The 22,495-nt window shown below is 40.0% G+C and overlaps 1 protein-coding gene across 6 annotated transcripts in view; it reads right to left on the reverse strand.

Moving 5' to 3' along the window:
- LOC111554024 (cytochrome P450 2A13) overlaps window positions 1–17,578 on the reverse strand; it is a 31,907-nt gene extending 14,329 nt beyond the window's left edge. For 2 of the 6 annotated variants that reach the window (XM_023229272.2, XM_023229267.2), the window contains exons 1-2: window positions 17,418–17,438; window positions 16,809–16,916 (exon numbers count right to left, since the gene is read on the reverse strand). Coding sequence is in view for 1 of the 6 variants with exons in the window: in XM_023229271.2 (XP_023085039.1) it covers window positions 17,418–17,453 (36 nt within the window). In the remaining 5 variants the exon portion in view is untranslated. Of the gene's footprint in view, window positions 1–16,808; window positions 17,372–17,417 lie in introns of those variants that run through there. The other 4 variants (XM_023229271.2, XM_023229268.2, XM_023229269.2 and 1 more) reach the window with 4 other exon arrangements.
- Between the last annotated feature and the right edge of the window lie 4,917 nt (window positions 17,579–22,495).

The raw sequence follows: 22,495 nt of genomic DNA on the forward strand, positions 1-22,495 counted from the left end.
ATGCACGAGAAATCTGAAAATCAATACAAAGAATTGGAAAATCAGTCCAGGAAATGAATGAGAAATTTACCAAGGAGAGAGATACTATAAGAAAAAAAAAACAAGCAAAAACTCTTGAACTAAAAAAATTCAACAAAAGGAATACAGAATATATTCAAAAGCTTCAGTAGTAGACTGGACCAAGCAGAGGAAAGAACCTCAGAACATGGCTAGATAAGGTGGTTCATGCCTGTAATCCCAGCACTTTGGGAGGCCAAGGTAGGTGGATTCCTTGAGGCCAGAGTTCAAGGCCAATCCGGGCAACATACTGAAACTCTATCTCTAAAATTAGAAGAAAAAAACAAGAATCTAAGAACTTGAAGACAGGTGTTTTGAAATATCCAGTCTGACAAAATAAGGAAAAATGAATAAAAAAGAAGAGACAAAGACTTTGAGATATCTGGGACTACATAGTGTGACCAAACTTATGCATTTTTGGCATTTCCAAGGGGGAAGAGAGATTTTTAAAAATTAGAACACCTATTTTTAGGAAGTAATTGATGAAAACTTCCACATCTAGCAAGAGAGTTAGACATCCAGATACAGAGCCCCAGCAAATACATTGCAAAAAGAACTTCACATAATAGTATATTTAGAAAGTCTAAAGTCAAGAAGAAAGAAATAATTTTAAAATTAGCAAGAGAAAAGCATCTAGTTACCTATTAAGAAAACTCATCAGACTAACGGCAGACTTTTCAGTGGAAACCTTACAGGCCAGAAGAGAACAGAATGGCATTTCAAACTGCTGAAAGAAAAGTACTGTCAGTCAAAAATTTTATGTTCTGTCAGAATAAGCTTCATAAATGAAGGAGAAATAAAATCTTTTCCAGACAAGCAAATGGCGAGTGAACTTGTCAACAGTAGCCTGTTCCTATGGGAGATGCTCAAATGGGTCTTAAACATGGAAATGAAAGGTCAACACTCAGCATCAAGAAAACACACAGAATAATAAAACTCACATTTCTCATAAAATCAAACTCATAAATGAGGAAGAGAAAAGAATCAAATGGCAACATGGCAGAATCTCATCAAACCACAATGACAAAAAGAGAAAAAGAAAGAAACAAGTAATTTATCATATAAAATAACTTTAAACAATTAACAATATGACAAGAATAAAGCCTAGCATATCAATATTAACCTTGAATAAATGGATTAAATGCTCCACTCACAAGATATGTATTGGCAGAATACTTTAAACAACATGATGCCCAGCACTTTAGGTGGCCGAGGCAATTGGATCACCTAAGGTTGGGAGCTTGACAGCAGCCTGACCAACATGGAGAAACCCTGTCTCTACTAAAAATACAAAAATTCGCCGGGCATAATGGCATATGCCCGTGATCCCAGCTACCTGGGAGGCTGAGGCAGGAGACTTGCTTGAACCTGGGAGGCAGAGGTTGCAGTGAGTCGAGATCGTGCCATTGCACTCCAGCCTGGGCAACAAGAGCAAAACTCCATCTCAAAACAAATAAACACACACACACACACACACACACACACACGATGCAACTATATGCTGCCTATAAGAAACTCACTTTACCTGTAAAGACATATATAGACTGAAAGTACATAGTTGGAAAAAGACATTCCATGCAAACAAAAACCAAACAGGCAGGAATAGCTATATCTTATACCAGTTAAAACAGATTTTAAATCAAATACATTAAAAATAAAAACAAAACAAAGAAGGTCATTACATAATGATAAAGAGATCAATTTAGCAAGAGAATATAACAATGCTGAATATATATGCACCTAACATCAGAGCCCTTAAATTTACAAACAAATATAACTAGACCTAAAGAATGAGACAGACAGAATACAGTGAAAATGGGGAACTTTAACATCCTACTCATACACTAGACAGATCACTGAGAGACAAAATTAGCAAAGAAACATTAGACTTTCATATGCTTTGGATGTGTGTCCCCTCCATATCTTATGTTCACATGTGATCCCCAATGTTGGAGGTAGGGCCTAGAGGGAGGTATCAGATCATAGGGGCAGATCCCTCATGAATGGCTCAGTGCCATCCCCTTGGTGATGAGTGAGTTCTCACTCAGTTTAAATGAGATCTGGTTGTTTAAAAGAGTCTGGGACCACCCCCTTCCATCTCTTGCCAATGTGATACACTGGCTCCTCCATTGCCTTCCACCATGATTGTAAGCTTCCTGAGACACATATCAGTAGTAGATGCCAGTACCGTGCTTCGTGTTCTGCCTGCAGAACTGTGAGCTGATTAAACCACTTCTCTTTATAAATTACCCAGCCTTGGGTGTTCCTTTAGAGTGATGCAAAAATGGACAAATGCAGACTTAAATTGGACTTTAACCCAATGGACTCAACACACACTTATAAAACATTTTACCCAACAACTACAGAATATACATTCTTTTCATCAGCATATGGTATATTCTCCAAGATAGACCATATATTAAGACCATGAAACATGTCTTAACAAATTTTTTAAAAATCGAAATTATATCAAGTATCATCTCAGACCACAGTGGATAAAGTCAGAAAAGGATTCCATTCCATCAATACTAGGAGGAACTTTGAAATGGTATAAATACATGGGCACTAAACAGCATGCTCCTGAAAGATCACCAGGTCAACAAAGAAATTAAGGTGGTAATTAAAAAAAAAATTGAAACAAATAAAAATGAAAATACAACATACAAAAGCCTGTGGGATACAGCAAAAGCAGTACTAATAGGGAAGTTTATAGCACTGAATGTCTACATCAAAAAAGTAGAAAGGGCCAGGCATGGTGGCTTACCATGGTAATCCCAGCATTTTGGGAGGCTGAGGTGGCTGAATCACTTGAGGTCAGGAGTTTGAGGCCAACCTGGCCAGTATGAAGAAACCCTGTCTCTATTAAAAAACACAAAAATTAGCAAGGTATGTTGGTGCATGCCTGTAATCTCAGCTACTCAGGAGGCTGAGGTGGGAGAATGACTTGAACCCAGGAGGCAGAGGTTGCACACCCCTGCACTCCTGCCTGGGTGACAGAGTGAGACTCCATCTCAAAAAACAGTAGAAAGATCACAAATTAACAACCAATGTCACACCTCAAGGAACTAGAAATAGAACAAACCAAACCCAAAGTTAGCCAAAGAAGTAACAAAGATCAGAGCAGAACTAAATGAAATAGAAACCAGAAAAACAATAAAAAAAAAATCAACAAAACAAAACTTGGTTCTTCAAAATGTTAAACAAAACTAATAAACCACTAGCTAGACTAACCTAGGAAAGAAGAGAAAATGAAAATAAAAACAATCAGGAATGAACAATGGGACATTACAACTGACTGAATAGAAACACAAAACATCATGAGAGACTATTATGAACAGCTATACCCTCACAAACTAGAAAACCTAGAGGAAATGGATAAATTCCTGGACAGTTACAATTTACCAAGATTGAACCAGGAAGTGGAACTCTTCAACAGATCAATAATGAATAGCAAGATTGAATTAGTAATTAAAAGTCTCCCAAGAAGGCCGGGCGTGGTGACTCGTGCCTGTAATCCCAGCACTTTGGGAGGCAGAGGAGGGCGGATCACTTGAGCTCAGGAATTTGATACCAGCCTGCTTAACACAGTGAAACCCCATCTCTACTAAAAATACAAAAATTAGCTGGGCATGGTGGCGCATGCCTGTAATCCCAGCTACTCAGGAGGCTGAGGCAGCAGAATCCCTTGAACCCAGGAGGTGGAGGTTGCAGTGAATAGAGATCATGCCACTGCACTCCAGCCTGGGTGACAGAGTGAAACTCCATCTCAAAAAAAAGTCTTTCAAGAAAATAAATTCCAGGACCAGATAGATTCACAGATTAATCCTACCAAGCATACAAAGAAGAACTAATACAAATCCTTGTGAAACTATTCCAAAAAATTGAGGAGGCGGGAATTCTCCCTAACTGATTCTATGAGGCCAGTATCATCCTGATAACAAAATCAGACAAGAACACAACAAAAAAGAAAACTACAGATCAATATCCCTGAATCACATAGATACAAAAAGCCTCAGCAAAATACTAGCAAATCAAATAAAAAAGACCATACACCACGATTGGGTCAGATTTAACCTGGGGATCCAAGGATGGTTTAACATATGCAAATCCATAATGTGATACATTCCATCAACAGCATGAAGGACAAAAGTCATATGATCATCTCAATAGATGCAGAAAAATTATTCAATAAAAATCAGCATTTCTTCATGATAAAAATCCTCAACAAACTAGGCATAGAAGCAACATACCTCAACATAATAAAGGTTACATATGACAAGCCCACAGCAAACATAACATTTAATGGTGAAAATTTGAAAGCATTTCCTCTAAGAACTATAACAAGACAAGAACGCCACTTTCACCACTCATATTCAACACAGTACTGGAAGTCCTAGCCAGAGTAGTTAGGCAAGAGAAACAAATGGAGGGCATCCAAATTAGAGAAAAGTGAAGTCAAATTATCCCTGTTTGCTGATGAGATGATCTTATGTCTAGAAAACTCTGAGGACTGTAAAAACAACTCTTAGATTTGAGAAAACAATTCAGTAAAGTTATAAGATACAAAATTAACATACAAAAATTAGTAGCATTTCATAGTAGCAAATCGTACACCAGTAACAATCTAGCCAAGGACCAAATCAAGGAGGCAATCCATTTGCAATAGCTACAAAGAAAATAAAATACATAAGGATATATTTAACCAGGAGATGAAAGATCTCTATAAGGAGAGCTAAAAAACACTGATGAAAGAAATTGTAGATGACATAAACAAATGGAAAAATATCCCATGCTCATGGATTTGAGGAATCAGTATCATTCACATGAACATACTGTCCAAAGCAATCTATAGACTCAATGCAATCTCTGTGAAAACACCAAGTCATTTTTCACAGAATTAGAAAAAGCCATCCTAAAATTCATATAGAATCAGAAAAGAGTCCAAATAGTTTAAGCAATTCTAAGCAAGTTGAACAAAGCTGGAGGCATTACATTACCTGACTTCAAATTATACTTCAAGCATATAGTAACAAAAACAGCATCATACTGGTATAAAAATAGACACATATATCAATGGAACAGAACAGAAAACCCAAAAATAAAACCACCTACCTACAACCAATTAATCTTTGACAAAGTCAACAACAATATACAGTGGGGAAAGGACATCCTATTCAATAAATATTTCTGGGAAGATTGGATAATCATATGCAGAAGAATGAAACTGGACCAGTATCTCTCATCATATACAAAGATTAACTCAAGATGGATTAAATACCTAAATCTAAGACCTGAAACTATAAAAATTTGAGAAGAAAACCTAGGGAAAATTCTTTTGGACACTGGCCTAGGCAAAGAATTTATGATGAAGTCTTCAAAAACATATGCAATGAAACAAAAAATACACAAATGGAACTTAAAGAGCTTCTTCACAGCAAAAGAAATAAATCATTTTAGGCCAGGTGTGGTGGCTCATACCTATAATCCCAGCACTTTGGGATGTTGAGGCGGGCAGATCGCCTGAGGTCAGGAGTTCGAGAACACGCTGGGTAACATGGTGAAACCCCGTTTCTACTAAAAATACAAAAAATTAGCCCGGCATGGTGGCACACACCTGTAGTCCCAGCTACTCGGGAGCGTGAGGCAGGAGAATCGCTTGAACCAGGGAGGCAGAGATCATGCTGTTGCACACTCCAGCTTGGGTGAGAAAGTAAGACAAGAAAAAGAAAGAAAAGAAAAGAAGAAAAGAGAAGAGAAGAGAAGAAAAGAAAAGAAAAGAAAAGAAGGAAAGAAAAGAAAGAAGGAAAGAAGGAAGGAAGGAAGGAAGGAAGGAAGGAAGGAAGGAAGGAAGGAAGGAAGGAAGGAAAGAAAGAAAGAAAGAAAGAAAGAAAGAAAGAAAGAAAGAAAGAAAGAAAGAAAGAAAGAAAGAAAGGAAGGAAGGAAGGAAGGAAGGAAGGAAGGAAGGAAAGAAAGAAAGAAAACAAAAAAAAGAGAGAAAGAAATCATTTTATAAAAAGGATACCTACACTTGTATTTCATTGTAGCAGTATTGATAATAGCAAAGCTATGGAATCAATCTAAGCCCAACAATAGAGGTTTGGATAAAGAAAATGTGGTATATGTATAACATAGAATACTATTCAGCCATAAAAAGGAATAAAATCATGCCTTTTGTAGCTACATGGATAGAACTGGAGACCATTACCCTAAGTGAAAGAAGTCAGACCAGAAAGTCAAATAACACATGTTCTCAGTTATAAATGGGAGCTAAACAATGGATACCCTTGGACATACAGAGTGGAACAGACATTGTAGACTTTGAAAGGTGGGCGGGTGGGAGGGGGTGAGGCTTGAAAAGTTGCCGATTGGATATAGTGTTTACTATTTGGGTGCTGGGGAAGCTAATAGGCTAGACTTCGCCATGATGCAATATATGCACATAAGAAATCTGCACTTGTGACTTGGTGCAGTGGCTCACACCTGTAATTCCAGTACTTTGGGAGGCCAAGGCTCACGGATCACTTGAGGTTAGGAGTTCAAGACCATCCTGGCTAACATAGTGAAACCCCATCTCTACTAAAAATACAAAAATTAGATGGGTGTGGTGCCAAACACTTGCAGTACCAGCTACTTGGGAGGCTGAGGCAGAAGAATTGTTTGAATCCAGGGTGTGGGGCGGGGGGTGGGCAGAGGCAGAGGTTGCAGTGAGCTGAGATTGGGCCACTGTACTCCAGCCTGGGCAACAGAGTGAGACTCTGTCTCAAAAAAGAAAAAAAGAAATCTGAACTTGTAACCCTTAACTATAGAAAAATAAAAATACCTTAGAAAATAATATGGCAATTTTTAAAAAAATTAAACATAGAATTGCCATATGATGCAGCAATTCTACTCCTAGGTATATATTGACAAAACCTGAAAGCAGGATTTCAAGGAGATCTTGGTACACGCATGTTCATAGCAGCAGTATTTGCAAAAGCCAAAAGGTGAAAGCCACACAAGTGACAATCAGCACATGAATGGATAAAATTTGGTACCTACACAGAATGGAAATGTGATTTTCGCCTTTGTTCTGTTTATATGATGGATTATGTTTATTGATTTGCGTATGTTGAACCATCCTTGCATTCCAAGGATGAAGCCCACTTGATCATGGTGGATAAGCTTTTTGATGTGCTGCTGAATTCGGTTTGCCAGTATTTTATTGAGGATTTTTGCATCGATGTTCATCAGGGCTATTGGTCTAAAATTCCCTTTTTTTGTTGTGTCTCTGCCAGGCTTTGGTATCAGGATGATGTTGGCCTCATAAAATGAGTTAGGGAGGATTCCCTCTTTTTCTGTTGATTGCAATATTTTCAGAAGCAATGATACCAGCTTCTCCTTGTAGCTCTGGAAGAATTTGGCCATGAAACCGTCTGGTCCTGGACTTTTTTTGATTGATAGGCTATTAATTATTGCCTCAATTTCAGAGTCTGTTATTGGTCTATTCACGGATTCAACTTCTTCCTGGTTTATTCTTGGGAGAGTGTATATGTCCAGGAATTTATCCATTTCTTCTAGGTTTTCTAGTTTATTTGCATAGAGGTGTTTATAGTATTCTCTGATGGTAGTTTGTATTTCTGTGGGGTCGGTGGTGATATCCCTTTTATCATTTTTTATTGCATCTGTTTGATTCTTCTCTCTTTTCTTCTTTATTAGTCTTGATAGCAGTCTATCAATTTTGTTGATCTTTTCAAAACACCAGCTCCTGGATTCATTGATTTTTTTGAAGTTTTTTTTCTGTCTCTATCTCCTTCAGTTCTGCTCTGATCTTAGTTATTTCTTTCCTTCTGCTAGCTTTCAAATGTGTTTGTTCTTGCTTCTCTATTTCTTTAAATGGTGATATTAGGGTGTCAATTTTAGATCTTTCCTGCTTTCTCCTGTGGGCATTCAGTGTTATACACTTCCCTCTACACACTGCTTTAAATGTGTCCCAGAGATTCTGGTATGTTGTATCTTTGTTCTCATTGGTTTCAAAGAACATCTTTATTTCTGCCTTCATTTTGTTGTTTACCCAGTAGTCATTCAGGAGCAGATTATTCAGTTTCCATGTAGTTGTGTGGTTTTGAATGAGTTTCTTAATCCTGAATTCTAATTTGATTGCACTGTTGACCGAGAGACAGTTTGTTGTGATTTCTGTTCTTTTACATTTGCCGAGTAGTGCTTTACTTCCTATTATGTGGTCAATTTTAGAATAAGTGTGATGTGGTGCTGAGAACAATGTATCTTCTGTTGATTTGGGGTGAAGAATTCTGTAGATGTCTGTTAGGTCTGCTTGGTGCAGAGCTGAGTTCAGGTCCTGGATACCCTTGTTAACTTTCTGTCTCATTGATCTGTCTAATATTGACAGTGGGGTGTTAAACTCTCCCATTATTATTGTGTGGGAGTCTATGTCTCCTTGTAGGTCTCTAAGGACTTGCTTTAAGAATCTGGGTACTCCTGTATTGGGTGCGTATATATTTAGGATAGTTAGCTCTTCTTATTGAATTGATCCCTTTGCCATTATGTAATGGCCTTCTTTGTCTCTTTTGACCTTTGTTGGTTTAAAGTCTGTTTACTCAGAGACTAGGATTGCAACCTCGGCTTTTTTTTTTTTTTTTTTTTTTTTTTTTTTTTTGCTTTCCATTTGCTTGGTAGATCTTCCTCCATCCCTTTATTTTGAGCCTATATGTGTCTCTGCATGTGAGATGGGTCTCCTGAATACAGCACACTGATGGGACTTGACCCTTTATCCAATTTGCCAGTCTGTGTCTTTTAATTGGGGCATTTAGCCCATTGACATTTAAGGTTAGTATTGTTATGTATGAATTTGATCCTGTCATTGTGATGTTAGCTGGTTATTTTGACCATTACTTGATGCAGTTTCTTCCTAGCATCGATGTTCTTTTCAATTTGGCATTTTTTGCAGTGGCTGGTACCAATTGTTCCTTTTCATGTTTAGTGCTTCCTTTAGGAGCTCTTGGAAGGTAGGCTTGGTGGTGACAAAATCTCTCAGCATTTGCTTGTCTGTAAAGGACTTTATTTCTCCTTCACTTATGAAGCTTAGTTTGGCTTGATATGAAATTCTTGGTTGAAAATTCTTTTCTTTAAGAATGTCACAGGCCGGGCGCGGTGGCTCAAGCCTGTAATCCCAGCACTTTGGGAGGCCGAGACGGGCGGATCATGAGGTCAGGAGATTGAGACCATCCTGGCTAACACGGTGAAACCCCGTCTCTACTAAAAATACAAAAAACTAGCCGGGCGAGGTGGTGGGCGCCTGTAGTCCCAGCTACTCCGGAGGCTGAGGCAGGAGAATGGCGTGAACCCGGGAGGCGGAGCTTGCAGTGAGCTGAGATCCGGCCACTGCACTCCAGCCCAGGAGACACAGCAAGACTCCGTCTCAAAAAAAAAAAAAAAAAAAAAAAAGAATGTCGAATATTGGCCCCTATCACCTGGCTTTTTTCAAGGTTTTTAGTTTCCTTGAGATGGGTTCAAACATGCTCCTTTAGCTCGGAGAAGTTTGTTGTTATCGATCTTCTGAAGCCTACTTCTGACAACTCATCAAAGTCATTCTCTGTCCAGCTTTGTTCTGTTTCTGGTGAGGAGCTGTGATCTTTTTGAGGAGAAAAGGCACTCTGTTTTTAGAATTTTCACCTTTTCTGCTGTGGTTTCTACCCATCTTTGTGGTTTTATCTACCTTTAGTCTTTGATGTTGATGACCTACAGATAGGGTTTTAGGGTGGATGTCCTTTTTGCTGATGTTGATGCTGTTCCTTTCTGTTTGTTAGTTTTCCTTCTAACAGTCAGGTCCCTCAACTGCAGGTCTGTTGGAGTTTGCTGGAGGTCTACTTGTGACCCTGTTTGCCTTGGTATCACCAGCAGAGGCTACAGAACAGCAGATATTGCAGAACAGCAAATATTGCTGCCTGATCCTTTCTCTGGAAGCTTCATCCCAGAAGGGCATCCACCTGTATGAGGTGTCTGTCAGCCCCTACTGGGAGGTGTCTCCCAGTTAGGCTACACAGGGGTCAGGGACCCACTTGGCGAGGCATTCTGTTCATTCTCAGAGCTCAAACACCATCCTTGCTGCTTTATTTACATACTGAAGTCTCAGCAATGGCTGACACCCCCATCCCCCACCAACGCCTTGCTAATTTTTGTATTTTTAGTAGAGGCAGGGTTTCACCATGTTGGACAGGCTGGTCTCAAACTCCTGACCTCAAGTGATCCATCTGTCTTGGCCTCCCAAAGTGCTGGGATTACAGCCATGAGCCACTGTGCCTGGCCTGCCATCTTAAACATTTTTAAGGCTGGGCATGATGACTCATGCCTATAATACCAGCAGCTTAGGAGGCCAAGATGGGAGAATTGCTTGAGCTCATGAGTTCAAGACTAGCCTGGCCAGCCTAATGAGACCCCATCTCTACAAAAAATTAAAATAAAAAAGTATCCAGGTGTAATGACCCACTGTTATAATCCTAGTTACTCCGGAGACTGAGGCAGGAGGATCACTTGAACCCAGGGGTGTTCGAGGCTGCATTGTGCTATGACTGTGCCATTGTACTCCAGCCTAGGTGGAAGAGTGGGACATGTCTCTAAAAAATTTTTTATGAGTACAGTTCAATAGGGTTAAATATATTTACACTATTGTGCAACAGATCTGTAGATTTTTTTTCATCTTACAATGCTCAAATTCTATACACACTGAACGATTTTTCCTTCCCCTCTGCTAGTCCTTAGCAACCATCTTTCTACTTTCTCTTTCTATTATTTTTGACCACTTTACATATCTCATATAAATGGGCTCATATAGTATTTGTCCTTTTGTGATTGGCTTATTATACTTAGCATCATGTCCTTGAGATTCATCCATGTTATAGCATGTGATAGCACCTCTTTTTTTTAACAATGTTAATACTTCATTTGTATAAATATCTCACGTTTTCTTTATCCATTCATCCATCAATGGACATTTGTGTCACTTCCACATCTTGACTATTGTGAATAATGCTGCAACCAGTCAGTGTGCAAATTCTTCAAGATCATGCTTTGAATTGTTTTGGCTATATTCTCAGAAGTAGGATTTCTGGGCCATATGGCAATGATATTTTTACTTTTTTCTTTTTTTAAGACAGACTTTTGTTCTTTTTGCCCTGGCTGTAGTGCAATGACGCAATCTCGGCTCACCACAACCTCTGCCTCCCAGGTTCAAGTGTTTCTCCTGTCTCAGCCTCCCACGTAGCTGGGATTACAGACATGCACCACCACACCCAGCTAATTTTGTATTTTTAGTAGAGATGGGGTTTCTCCATGTCAATCAGGATGGTCTCGAACTCCTGACCTCAGGTGATCCGCTGATCTCAGCCTCCTAAAGTGCTGGGATTACAGGCGTGAGTCACCTTGCCCAGCCAATATTTTTACTGTTTAAAGAACCTCTATATTGTTTTCTATAGTGGTTGTAACAATTTACATTCCCACCAATAGAGCACAAAGCTTTCGATTTCTTTGCATGCTCACCAACACTTGTTTTCTATGTTTTCTTAATAGTGGCCATCCAAATGGTTTGTGAGATGATGTCATATTGTAGTGATATTACATTTCTCTAATAATTAATGATGTTAAGTTTAATATACTTATTGGCCATTTATATATCTTCTCTGGAGAATTTTCATTTCAAGTCCTTTGCCCATTTTCAAGTCAGGTTATTTATTTTTGGGGGGTTGAGTTGTAGGACTTCTTTATATATTCTGATATTAACTGATTATCGGGTGTATGATTTGCACTTATTTTCTTCGATTTCATAGGTTGCCTTTTCTCTGTCTTGATTATTTTCTTTGATGTGCAGCAGTTTTAAAGTTTGAGTAATCCTATTTGTCTATTTTTGGTGTTATGTTGAAGAAATCATTGCCAAACCCAATGTCTTGAAGCTTTCCCTCTACGTTTTCTTCTAGGAGTTTTATATTTCTAGTTCTTACTTTTAGGTCTTTATGGTTAATTTTTTTTTTTTTTTTTTGAGATGGAGTCTCGCTCTGTCGCCCAGGCTGGAGTGCAGTGGCCAGATCTCAGCTCACTGCAAGCTCCGCCTCCCGGGTTCACGCCATTCTCCTGCCTCAGCCTCCCGAGTAGCTGGGACTACAGGCGCCCGCCACCTCGCCCAGCTAGTTTTTGTATTTTTTTAGTAGAGACGGGGTTTCACCATGTTAGCCAGGATGGTCTCGATCTCCTGACCTTGTGATCCGCCCGCCTTGGCCTCCCAAAGTGCTGGGATTACAGGCTTGAGCCACTGCACCCGGTCTATGGTTAATTTTTGTATATAGTATATTGTAAGGGTCCAACTTCATTCTTTTGCAGGTGGATATCCAATTTTCTTAACATCATTTGTTAAAGACACTCTCCTTTTCCCCTGTGTTTGGTCTTGCCACCCCTTGTTGTAGATCATTTGATAATATACATGAGGATTTATTTTGAGAATCTTTATTTTTTTCTTCCAATTTCGGTGTGTTTTATTTGTTTTTATTATCTAATTTCTCTACCTAGGACTTCCAGTACTACGTTGAATAGAAGTGGTAAGAGTGGGCATCTTTGCCTTTCTCTTGATCTGAGAAGAAAAGGTTTCACTCTTTCACCCTTAGCATAATATTACCTGTGGGATTTTCATAAGTGACCTTTATTATGCTGGGGAACATTTCTTCTATTCCACTTCATTGAGTGCATTTTTAATCATGAAAATATACTGAGTCTTGTCAGTTCCTTTTTCTGCATCAATTGAGATGATGATGTAGTTTTGTTCTTCATTCTGTTAATGTGGCAGTTCACATTGATTACTTTTTGTTCAATCATACTTGCATTCTAGATGTAAATTCAACTTGGTCACCATATATAATCCTTGGGCTGTTGAATTTGGTTTGCTAGTATTTTGTTGATAATTTTTGCATCAATATTCATCAGGGATGTTGGTCTATATTTTTCTTTTCTTTTTGCATCATTGTCTGGCATTGGTATTGGGGTAATTCTGACCTCATAAGAATGAATTCAGAAATGCCTCCTCCTTGTCAATTCTGCGAAAGAGTTTGAGGAGGCTTGGTGTCAATTCTTCTTTAAATGTTTTGTAGAATTCAGCAGTGAAGCCATCTTGCCCTGAGCTTTCCTTATTGAATGGTTTTTGATTACTATTTCAATATCCTTATTAGTTATAGATCTGTTCAAATTCTTAATTTCAACATAATTCAGTCTTGGTAAATTTTATGTTTCTGTAAATTTTTCTTTTTGTTCTGAGTTATCCAGCTTGTTGGCATAGAATTTTTCATAATATTTCCTTACAATCTGTCTTATTTCTGTAATTAATTGTAATGTCTCCTTTTACAGTTCTAATTTTAATTATTTGTGTCTTCTCTCTTTTTTCTTAGTTAATCTAGCTAAGGATTTTTGAATTTTTTTTAAACCCAAATTGTTAGTTTCATTGATGTTTGCTATTGTTTTTCTATTTTCTACTTCATTTAACTCCACTTTAAGCTTTATTATTTTCTTTTGCTAACTTTTGATTTAGTTTGTTTTCTTTTTTCTAGTTCCTTGAGTTGTAAAGTAAATTTGTTGATTAGGGATGTTTTCTTTACTAATGTCAGTGTTTATCATTGTAAACTTCCCTCTTAGTACGGCTTTCACTGTACCTCCACGGTATGGTATGTTGTGTTTTCATTTTCATTTGTCTACAGGTATTTCCTAATTCCCCTTGTGATTTCTTCTTTGATCCCTTCATTCTTTGGGAAGAAGTTAAATATTCCCACCTATTTGTGGATATTCTTGTCTTCCTTCTGCTATTGATTTCTAGTTTCATTTCATTGTGGTTGAAAAAGGTACTTTGTATTAGTTCAATCTTCTTATATTTGTAAAACTTATTTGTAACATGTGGTTTGTTTTGAAGCACATTCTATGTGCACTTAAGAAGATCATTTATTCTGCTGTTATTGGGTGGAGTTTTCTGTATATGTCTCTTAGGTCCAATTGGTCTATAGTGTTGTTTAAGTCCTCTGTTTCTTTATCCTCTCTCTGGTTATTCGGTCCATAATTGAAAGTGGGGCATTGAAGTCTTTTACAATTATTTTTTTATTGTCTAGACCTCCCTTTTTGTCAATATTTGCTTCATGTATTGGGGAGCTCTAATGTTGGGACCTCTAATATAATTGTTTTGTTGTTGAAATTATGCTTTTATTATTATAAAATGTCCTTCTTTATCATTTGTAACAGGTTTTATCTTAAAGTCTATTTCATCTGCTGTAAATATGGCCGCCTTTTCTCTCTGTAGGTTCCTGTTTACATGGAATACTTTTGTTCCATCATTTCACTTTTAACCTATGTGTGTCCTTTAGATCTATAGTAAGTTTCTTTCAGATAGCATGTAGTTAAATCTTATTTTTATTTCAATCCATTCAACCAATCTGAGTCTCTTTTAGACAGCGTATAGTTAAATCTTTTTATTTCAATCCATTCAATCTATGTCTTTAAAATTTTTTAAATGTATATTGATAATAATGCTATTATTATTTGTTTTTTTAAAGAATTCAACTTTTCTTAGACTCAGGGGGTACACGTGCAGGTCTGTTACATGGGTATATTGCATGATGCAGAGGTTTGGGGTATGGATGATCCCATTTAGGGTAGTAAGCATAGTGCCCATTAGGCATTTTTTCAACCCTTGCTCCCTTGCTTTCTGTACCTTCAAGCAGTCCCCAGTGTCTGTTGTTCCCATTTTTTGTGTCCATGTGCACCAAACATTTAGCTCTCACTTATAAATGAGAATATGCAGTATTTGGTTTTCTGTGCCTGCATTAATTTGCTTAGAATAATGGACTCCTGCTGCATCCATGTTGCTGCAAAGAACAAGATTTCCTTTTTTAATGGCTGTGTAGTATTCCATGGTGTATGTGTACCACATTTGCTTAATCCAATCCACCACTGATGGGCACCTAGGTAGATTCCACATCCTTGCTATTATGAATGGTGCTGCAATGAATACAAATGCATGTGTCTTTCTGGTGGAAGAATTTGTTTTTCTCTGAATATATACCCAATAATAGGATTGCTGGGTTGATTCATAGTTCTATTTTTAATTCTTTAAGAAATGTCCAAACCAGAGTGGCTGAACTAATTTACATTTCCACACATAGTATATAAGCATTATCTTTTCTCTGCAGCCTCACCCAACATCTGTGATTTTTTTATTTTCTAATGATAACCATTCTAAAAACTGAGATGGTATTCTCATGGAGGTTTTGAATTGCATTTCTCTGATGATTAGTGATGCTGAGCATTTTTTCATATGTTTGTTGGCTGCTTATATGTCTCCTTTTAAGAAGTGTCTGTTCATGTCCTTTGCCCACTTTTTAGCATATGTGCTGCTGAAGCGAGCACTTTTGCCCACTTTTTAACGAGATTGTATATTTTCTGCTTGTTAAATTGTTTTAAGTCCTTTGTAGATTCTGGACATTATACCTTTGTTGGATGCATAGTTTGAGAATATTTTCTCCCATTCTGTAGGGTACCTATTTACTCTGTTGATAGTTTCTTTAGCTATGCAGAAGCTCTTTAGTTTAATTAGGTCCCACTTGTCAATTTTTGTTTTTCTTTTAATTACTTTTGAGGACTTAGTCATAAATTCTTTGCTAAAGCTGATATCTAGGAGAGTGCTTCCTTTGTTTTCTCCTAGGATTTTCATAGTTGTAGGTCTTAATTTTAAGTCTTTACTCCATCTTGATTTAATTTGTGTGTGTGGTGATAGGTAGGGATCCAGTTTCATTCTTCTGCATATGGACAGCCAGATATCCCAGCACCATTTATTGAATAGGTAGAACTTTCCCCATGGTTTGTCTTGTTGACTTTGTCAAAGATCAGATGGATGTAGTTGTGCAGCTTTATTTCTGGGTTCACTCTTCTGTTCCATTGGACTATGTGCTTTTGTACCAGTAGCATGCCATTTTGTTACTGTAGCCTTGTAGTATAGTTTGAAATCTGATAGTGTGATGACTGGCTTTGTTCTCTTTGCTTAAAGATTGATTTGGCTATTCAGGCTCTTCTTTGGTTCCCTATGAATTTTAGAATTTTTTTTCTAATCCTGTGAAAAATGATGTTGGTAGTTTGATGGGAATAGCATTGAATCTGTAGATTGCTTTGGGCAGTACGGCCATGTAAAAAAATATATTGATTATTCCAATACATGAACGTGAAATGTTTTCCATTAGTTTCTGTCATCTGTGATTTCTTTTAGCAGTGTTTTGTAGTTCTCCTTGTAGAGCTCTTTCACCTCCTTAGTTCGATGTATTCCCGGGTACTTCATGTTTTGTATTGGCCATTATAATGGAGATTGCATTCTTGATTTTCCTCTCAGCTTAAATGTTACATGCTATGATTTTCTACATACCAATGTACAATGGTATGTAGAAAATCATAGCATTTCTTATCATTTGACCTAGTGATCCCATTTCTGGGTATATATGCAAAGATTTATAAATCATGCTACTTTAAAGACACATGCACACATGTTTATTGCAGCACTATTCACAATAGCAAAGACTTGGAACCAACACAAATGTCCATCAATAATAGACTGGATTAAGAAATGTGGCACAAATACACCATGGAATACTATGCAGCCATAAAAAAGGATGGGTTCATGTCCTTTGCAGGGACATGGATGAAGCTGGAAATCATCATTCTAAGCAAACTATCAGTTTATGGCTCACCTGTTATCCAACGTGGCAGTAAAGAAAGAAGTTGCTCCACCGTTGGGCCCATGGGGATGGTGTTCATTGTGGTGCTGTTAGCTGGCTGGGTTGGCCTGACCTGAGGCCCTGGAAAAAGTGGTAAGGTGCCAGCAGAGTTGGGATGGACTAGGTAGTTCCCCAGTTCCCAGGCCAGTAGATTGGCCACTGGCCAGAGTGTATCTGTTCTGAGGGGGCTGGACTGGGGTTGGACTGGCCCAGAGTCCAGGTGCTGGCTGTGATGCGGAGGGCAGATTGGTCCCTGGGTCACTGGCTGAGCTCTTAGGCAGGGGCAGGTAAAACACTTCGGTGGTGGATGCCCAAGGGAAGATCACAAGCCTGTTGGGGGTACAGTTTTCAGAAGGGCACTGGGCTGCAGCCAAAATGCTCACACAGGGGTAGGATGGGTACACTGAATGCCAGAAGGTGGCAAACCTCATTTGTCAGGGAACAGCAGAAGTAGGGAGCTGTGGAATGCACAGTTCTGCTGGAGGTGCACAGAAGTGTCCAGCCTCCTTGTTCTCTCTTAGCCTTAGGGCAGAAGGAATGGGGACAGCTGCTGCCAGCAACTGCACAGGGCCTGTCAGTTACCTTTGGAGTTCCATTCCGGAGGAATGCAAGAGCCATGACCAACCACAGTATCCAGGTAGGGGCAGGGTAGCTGTACTGGGAGCCCAAGCTGGTGAGCCCTGTCTGGCGAGGAGCAGCATGGGTGGGGGATCATGCGGTCCACAGTTTTTCCACTCCTCAGTATCCTGTTGATAAAGGAGGTAGAAAGAAATTATTTAAGCAGATAGTGAGGGCAACAGAGTCCTTGACAGAGCTTCCCTTCTAACACAAAACAATCCCCAAAATAATTTCTTTTCTAACAAAGAGCAGCCTGAAAAATCCAGCTGCAAAGATAGATAAGTGAGCTGGAAGCTTGCACTGGGGAATGCTGACAGCTGTACCAATAGAAAAGGGCTACCTAGGAGCCAGGTATGTTCAACATGGAGGCTCCATCTTCCCCCTTTTTTTTCTGTTACCACGTGTACAATACAGAGATGGGCAACATGGTGCAGGCCAGGCAGAGGACCTGCCTGCACAATAAAAGATTAGGGTGGAGGCAGCCAGAAATTTGTGTCCTATGCAAATGGAACACCTAGTCTTAACCAGTTTTTCATGCCCTATGCAAATGGCATATATGGTCCAACAATCTTTCACACCGTATGTAAATCAGACACCACCTCCTCACCAGGCATCTATAAAATCTCCTTCATTTCACTGTGGATCCAGCAACCCATTTCTCTAGGATCCCTCTCTCCAGCAGAGAGCTATTCTCTTTCTTTCACCTATTAAACTTTCACTCTTAACCTCACTCTGTGTGTGTCCCCATCCTTGATTTCCTTCGCCGAGACAGCGAACCTTGAGTATGACCCCAAACAACGAGGTCACTTCACTGTCTGTGACACATATCCTGGGGTGTATGAGGGAGTCTGTCCTTCCTTGGTGGGGCTATGGCACCTGGTGCAGGGCTGCTCCGGATTTAAGGCCCCGGGAGCTCTGTGTGGGCTTGAGCAGTGCCAGAGAATCATTCCTAGGTTTTATTACGTCCTTCACAGGAGAAAGGAGGGAGAAGAGGAGGATGATCTATCTTCCTGCTTCTGCTGTTTTCTCAAAGGCCAAATACTATATTTTGGGATAGCTGTGTCCTGAAGTCCATCAGGATCAACCTTTAATACATTTTTTCCTTCCTTCTTTTTTCCCTTCCTTCCCCACTCTCTTTTCTTTTCTTCTCTTTCTTTCTTTCTCTCTCTCTCTTTCTTTCTTTCTTTCTCAAGTGTTCTTTCATTCTTTCTTTTTTTACCTTTCTTTTTTTTTTGACAGGGTCTTGCTCTGTCATCCAGGCTGGAATGCAGTAGTGTGATATTGGCTCACTGCAACATCCACCTCCTAGGCTCAAGCAATCCTTCCACCTGATCCTCCCACTTCGGCCTCCCAAAGTGCTGGGATTACAGGCATGAGCCACTGTGCTGGCCTAATACAAGTTTTTTTTTTTTTTTTTAATATAAGAAAAAGTCACAGCAAGAGAGATTGGAGAGAGAAAAGCAAAAGACACACACACAAAAGATGAGGCAATGTGAATATGGAGGCAGAGACTGGAATGATGCAGTTCATAAACCATGGAATGCAAGGATTGCAGGCAATTCCCAAGATTGGGAGAGAGACACGAAGAGACTTCTCCCTCCAAGCCTTGAGAGGGAGTATGGCCCTGCTGTTACACTGATTTCAGATTTCTGGCCTCCAGAACTGTGGGAGAACAAATTTCTGTTGTTCTGAATGACCCAGTTTGTTGTAATTTGTTATGGAAGCTTTAGGGAAACTAATATGGTTTGCTTTACCCAAAAACAAACCATTTAAAACCTGGGTAATAATAAAGATACGCAAGTACTCGGCAGCTCTGCCCTTTGGTTTGCAACCCAACATGGCTTTATTTTTTTGGCTGATGCTGGAATGATGCACACTTTATTAAAATAATTTAAACAATACAGAAAATGTAAAGAAGAAAGTAAAAATTACTCCTATGGTAGATAAATTATTGTTCTGCAATAGTTTTTCCTCCCCTTCCCTCCACATCTCTCCCCATCGCCATGTACAAGTGTACATCCTCACACCTTGATTGTGGGGCATGACCCAGTCTCATGTGAGGCTGGAATTCTTATGCAACCCCTGTCAATTGTGCTAACTCTGACAGGGGTAGGGGTGAGGATGAGCAGTTTCATTATGACTCATCAGCCAATTTAAATACTTTTGAATTCATGGTTTATTGTGAGACTTTCACACACCAACAATCATGCAAATATTTTCTTTTTTTAATTTCGATTTTAAGTTCTGGGGTATATGTGTAGGGTGCACAGGTTTGTTACATAGGTAAATGTGTGCCATAGTGGTTTGCTGCCCCCATCAACCCATCACCTAGGTATTAAGCCCAGCACGCACTAGCTATTTTCCCTAATGCTCTCCTCTCCTCTCACCCCACCCCTGACAGGCTCCAGTGTGTGTTGTTCTCCTCCCTGTACAGGTGTTCTCATTGTTCAGCTCCCTTACAAGTGAGAATGTGTGGTGTTTGGTTTTCTGTTCCTGCATTAGTTTGCTGGGGACGATGGCTTCCAGCTCCATTCATGTCCCTGTAAAGGATGTGATCTCATTCCTTTTTATGGTTGCGTGGTATTCCATGGTGTATATGTACCACATTTTCTCTATCCAGTCTATCACTGATGGACATTTGTGTTGATTCCATGTCTTTGCTATTGTGAATAGTGCTGCAATGAACATATGTGTGCATTTATCTTTGTAATAGAATGATTCATTTTCCTTTGGGTTTATACCTAGTAATGGGATTGCTGGGTCAAATGGTATTTCTGGTTCTAAATCTTTGAGGAATTCCCACACCATCTTCCACAATGGTTGAATTAATTTACATTCTCACCAACCATGTAAAATTATTGCTATTTGTCTGCAACCTTGACAGCATCATGCAAATATTTTCAACACACACATGCAGTAGTTGAGGAAACCAGGCTGACTGACAAACCAGGCAGTCAGGTTTTCCCTAGAAAGGCTAAAATGAGAGGGGGCAGTTAGGGGAGGATGTTGCTCTCTCCCAGCAGAGCTTCTGGATGCTGCCTCCAAGAAAGAAGGGATCTGGCCAGGCGCAGTGGCTCATGCCTGTAATCCCAACACTTTGGGAGGCCAAGGCGGGTGGATCACCTGAGGTCAGGAGTTCATGACCAGCCTGACCAACATGGCGAACCCCTGTCTCTACTAAAAATACTATGTGTGTGTGTGTGTGTGTGTGTGTGTATCCTGAGCAGGTGTGGCAGGTGCCTGTAATCCCATCTACTGGGGAGACTGAGGCAGGAGGATCACTTGAACCCAGGAGACAGAGGTTGCAGTGAGGCGAGATGGTGCCATTGGACTCTAGCCTGGGCGATAACAGTGAAACTTCATCTCAAAAAAAAAAGAAAAGAAAAAAGAAAGAAAGGAAAGAAAGAAAGAAAAGAAAGAAAGAAAGAAAGAAAGAAAGAAAGAAAGAAAGAAAGAAAGAAAGAAAAAAAGAAAGAAAGAAAAGAAAGAAATCTCCAGATTCGATGCACTCCCTATCAAAATTCCAATGTCATTTTTACAGAAATAGAAAAAAATCCTTGAATTCAAATGGAACCATGAAAGGCCCTGACTAGCCCAAACAATCTTAGGCAAAAAGAACAAAACTGGAGGTATTATACCCCTGATTTCAAAACCTATTATAAAGCAACTGTAATTCAAACATCATGTCCTGAAGGGGAGGCTTCAAAACAGCTGAGTGGAGGCACCCACTCACCCTGCACTCCTCCTCTTCCACAAAGAAGAACCTCAACAGCCAGCAGATCACCACATCTAAGAGGCACTAGGATTGAGCAGAGAAGTGACAGGTAACACCTGAGGCATGGAATGAGAGGGAGGGAATTGGCTGGTGGGGACAGGGAGGGAAAGTGAGAGACCCCTAGAAGCCCATATTGGTACCATGGACTCCCACATTCCTGGCTGTGGGAGAGCCCCTTGACACTCTCAGGCCCTGAGACCAGTGTAAAGAACTGCCTGGAGTCCACGCAATGATATTTTTCCAGATAGGGAGCTCATGCTGGTCCCACAGGCACTGAGACCCAAGCAGCTGCAGTACGGTGCTGTTGTGAGAGCCCAGCCCCAACTATACCACATCCTGCCGTGGGCTTCAACAGCCCTGGGGCGGGTTGGGCACGGTGGCTCACACCTGCAATCCCAGGACTTTGGGAGGCTGAGATGGGCGGATCACCTGAGGTCAGGAGTTCGAAATCAACCTGGCCAACATGGTGAAACCCCATCTCTACTAAAAATACAAAAATGTGCTGGGTACGGTGATGGGCACCTGTAATCCCAGCTACTTGGGAGGCTGATGCAGGAGAATTATTTGAACCTGGGAGGTGGAGATTGCAGTGAGCCGAGATTGCGCCATTGCACTCCAGCCTGAGCAAGAAGAGCAAAACTCCGTCTCAAAAACAAATGAACAAAAACCAACCCTGGAACGTCAACAGCCCCATCATCTCCAAATCCCTGGAGCCACAATGACATCCCTCCGTTTGCCTAGAGGACTGTAGCAGGATACAGCAACATGGCTGGGTACCCAGCACTCTAGCCCATATAGTGGGCTTACACCCTGGGGGATGGGTGGTGCAGCATACTGGGAGGCTGCCCCAGGGATGAAGGGAGTCAAAGCACATGCTCCCCAGAGCCTGACAGCTGCCTGTCCAGGGCCACTGTCATGAACCTTGCACCCCCAACAGCAAGGCTGCTGCACAATCGCTCATGTCCTGAGGACAGGCTCTCCCTGCCCACCATGCCACTGCCAATGCCACCGACACCACCTGAGCATGCTGCTTGGGCTGTGAGTTGGTACATAGTGTAGGATATAATAAATCCCTCATCAAAGGTTTTAGCCTGTAAATTGTTAAGTACAATGAGTTCTGAGATCCTCTCCAAAGGACCAACGTGTCAGTATGTTCAACTCTCCGGTTCTTTGTTCTTCATTTTAAAGTTTAACTTTCTCATTCTCTTTGTCTCCTTGCCCCCCGTTTCAGTAAACTACCCTTTCCTAGCCTCTATCACCTGCTCCA

This window comes from Piliocolobus tephrosceles, chromosome 21 (assembly GCF_002776525.5).
Source record: "Piliocolobus tephrosceles isolate RC106 chromosome 21, ASM277652v3, whole genome shotgun sequence".
NCBI lineage: Eukaryota > Metazoa > Chordata > Mammalia > Primates > Cercopithecidae > Piliocolobus > Piliocolobus tephrosceles.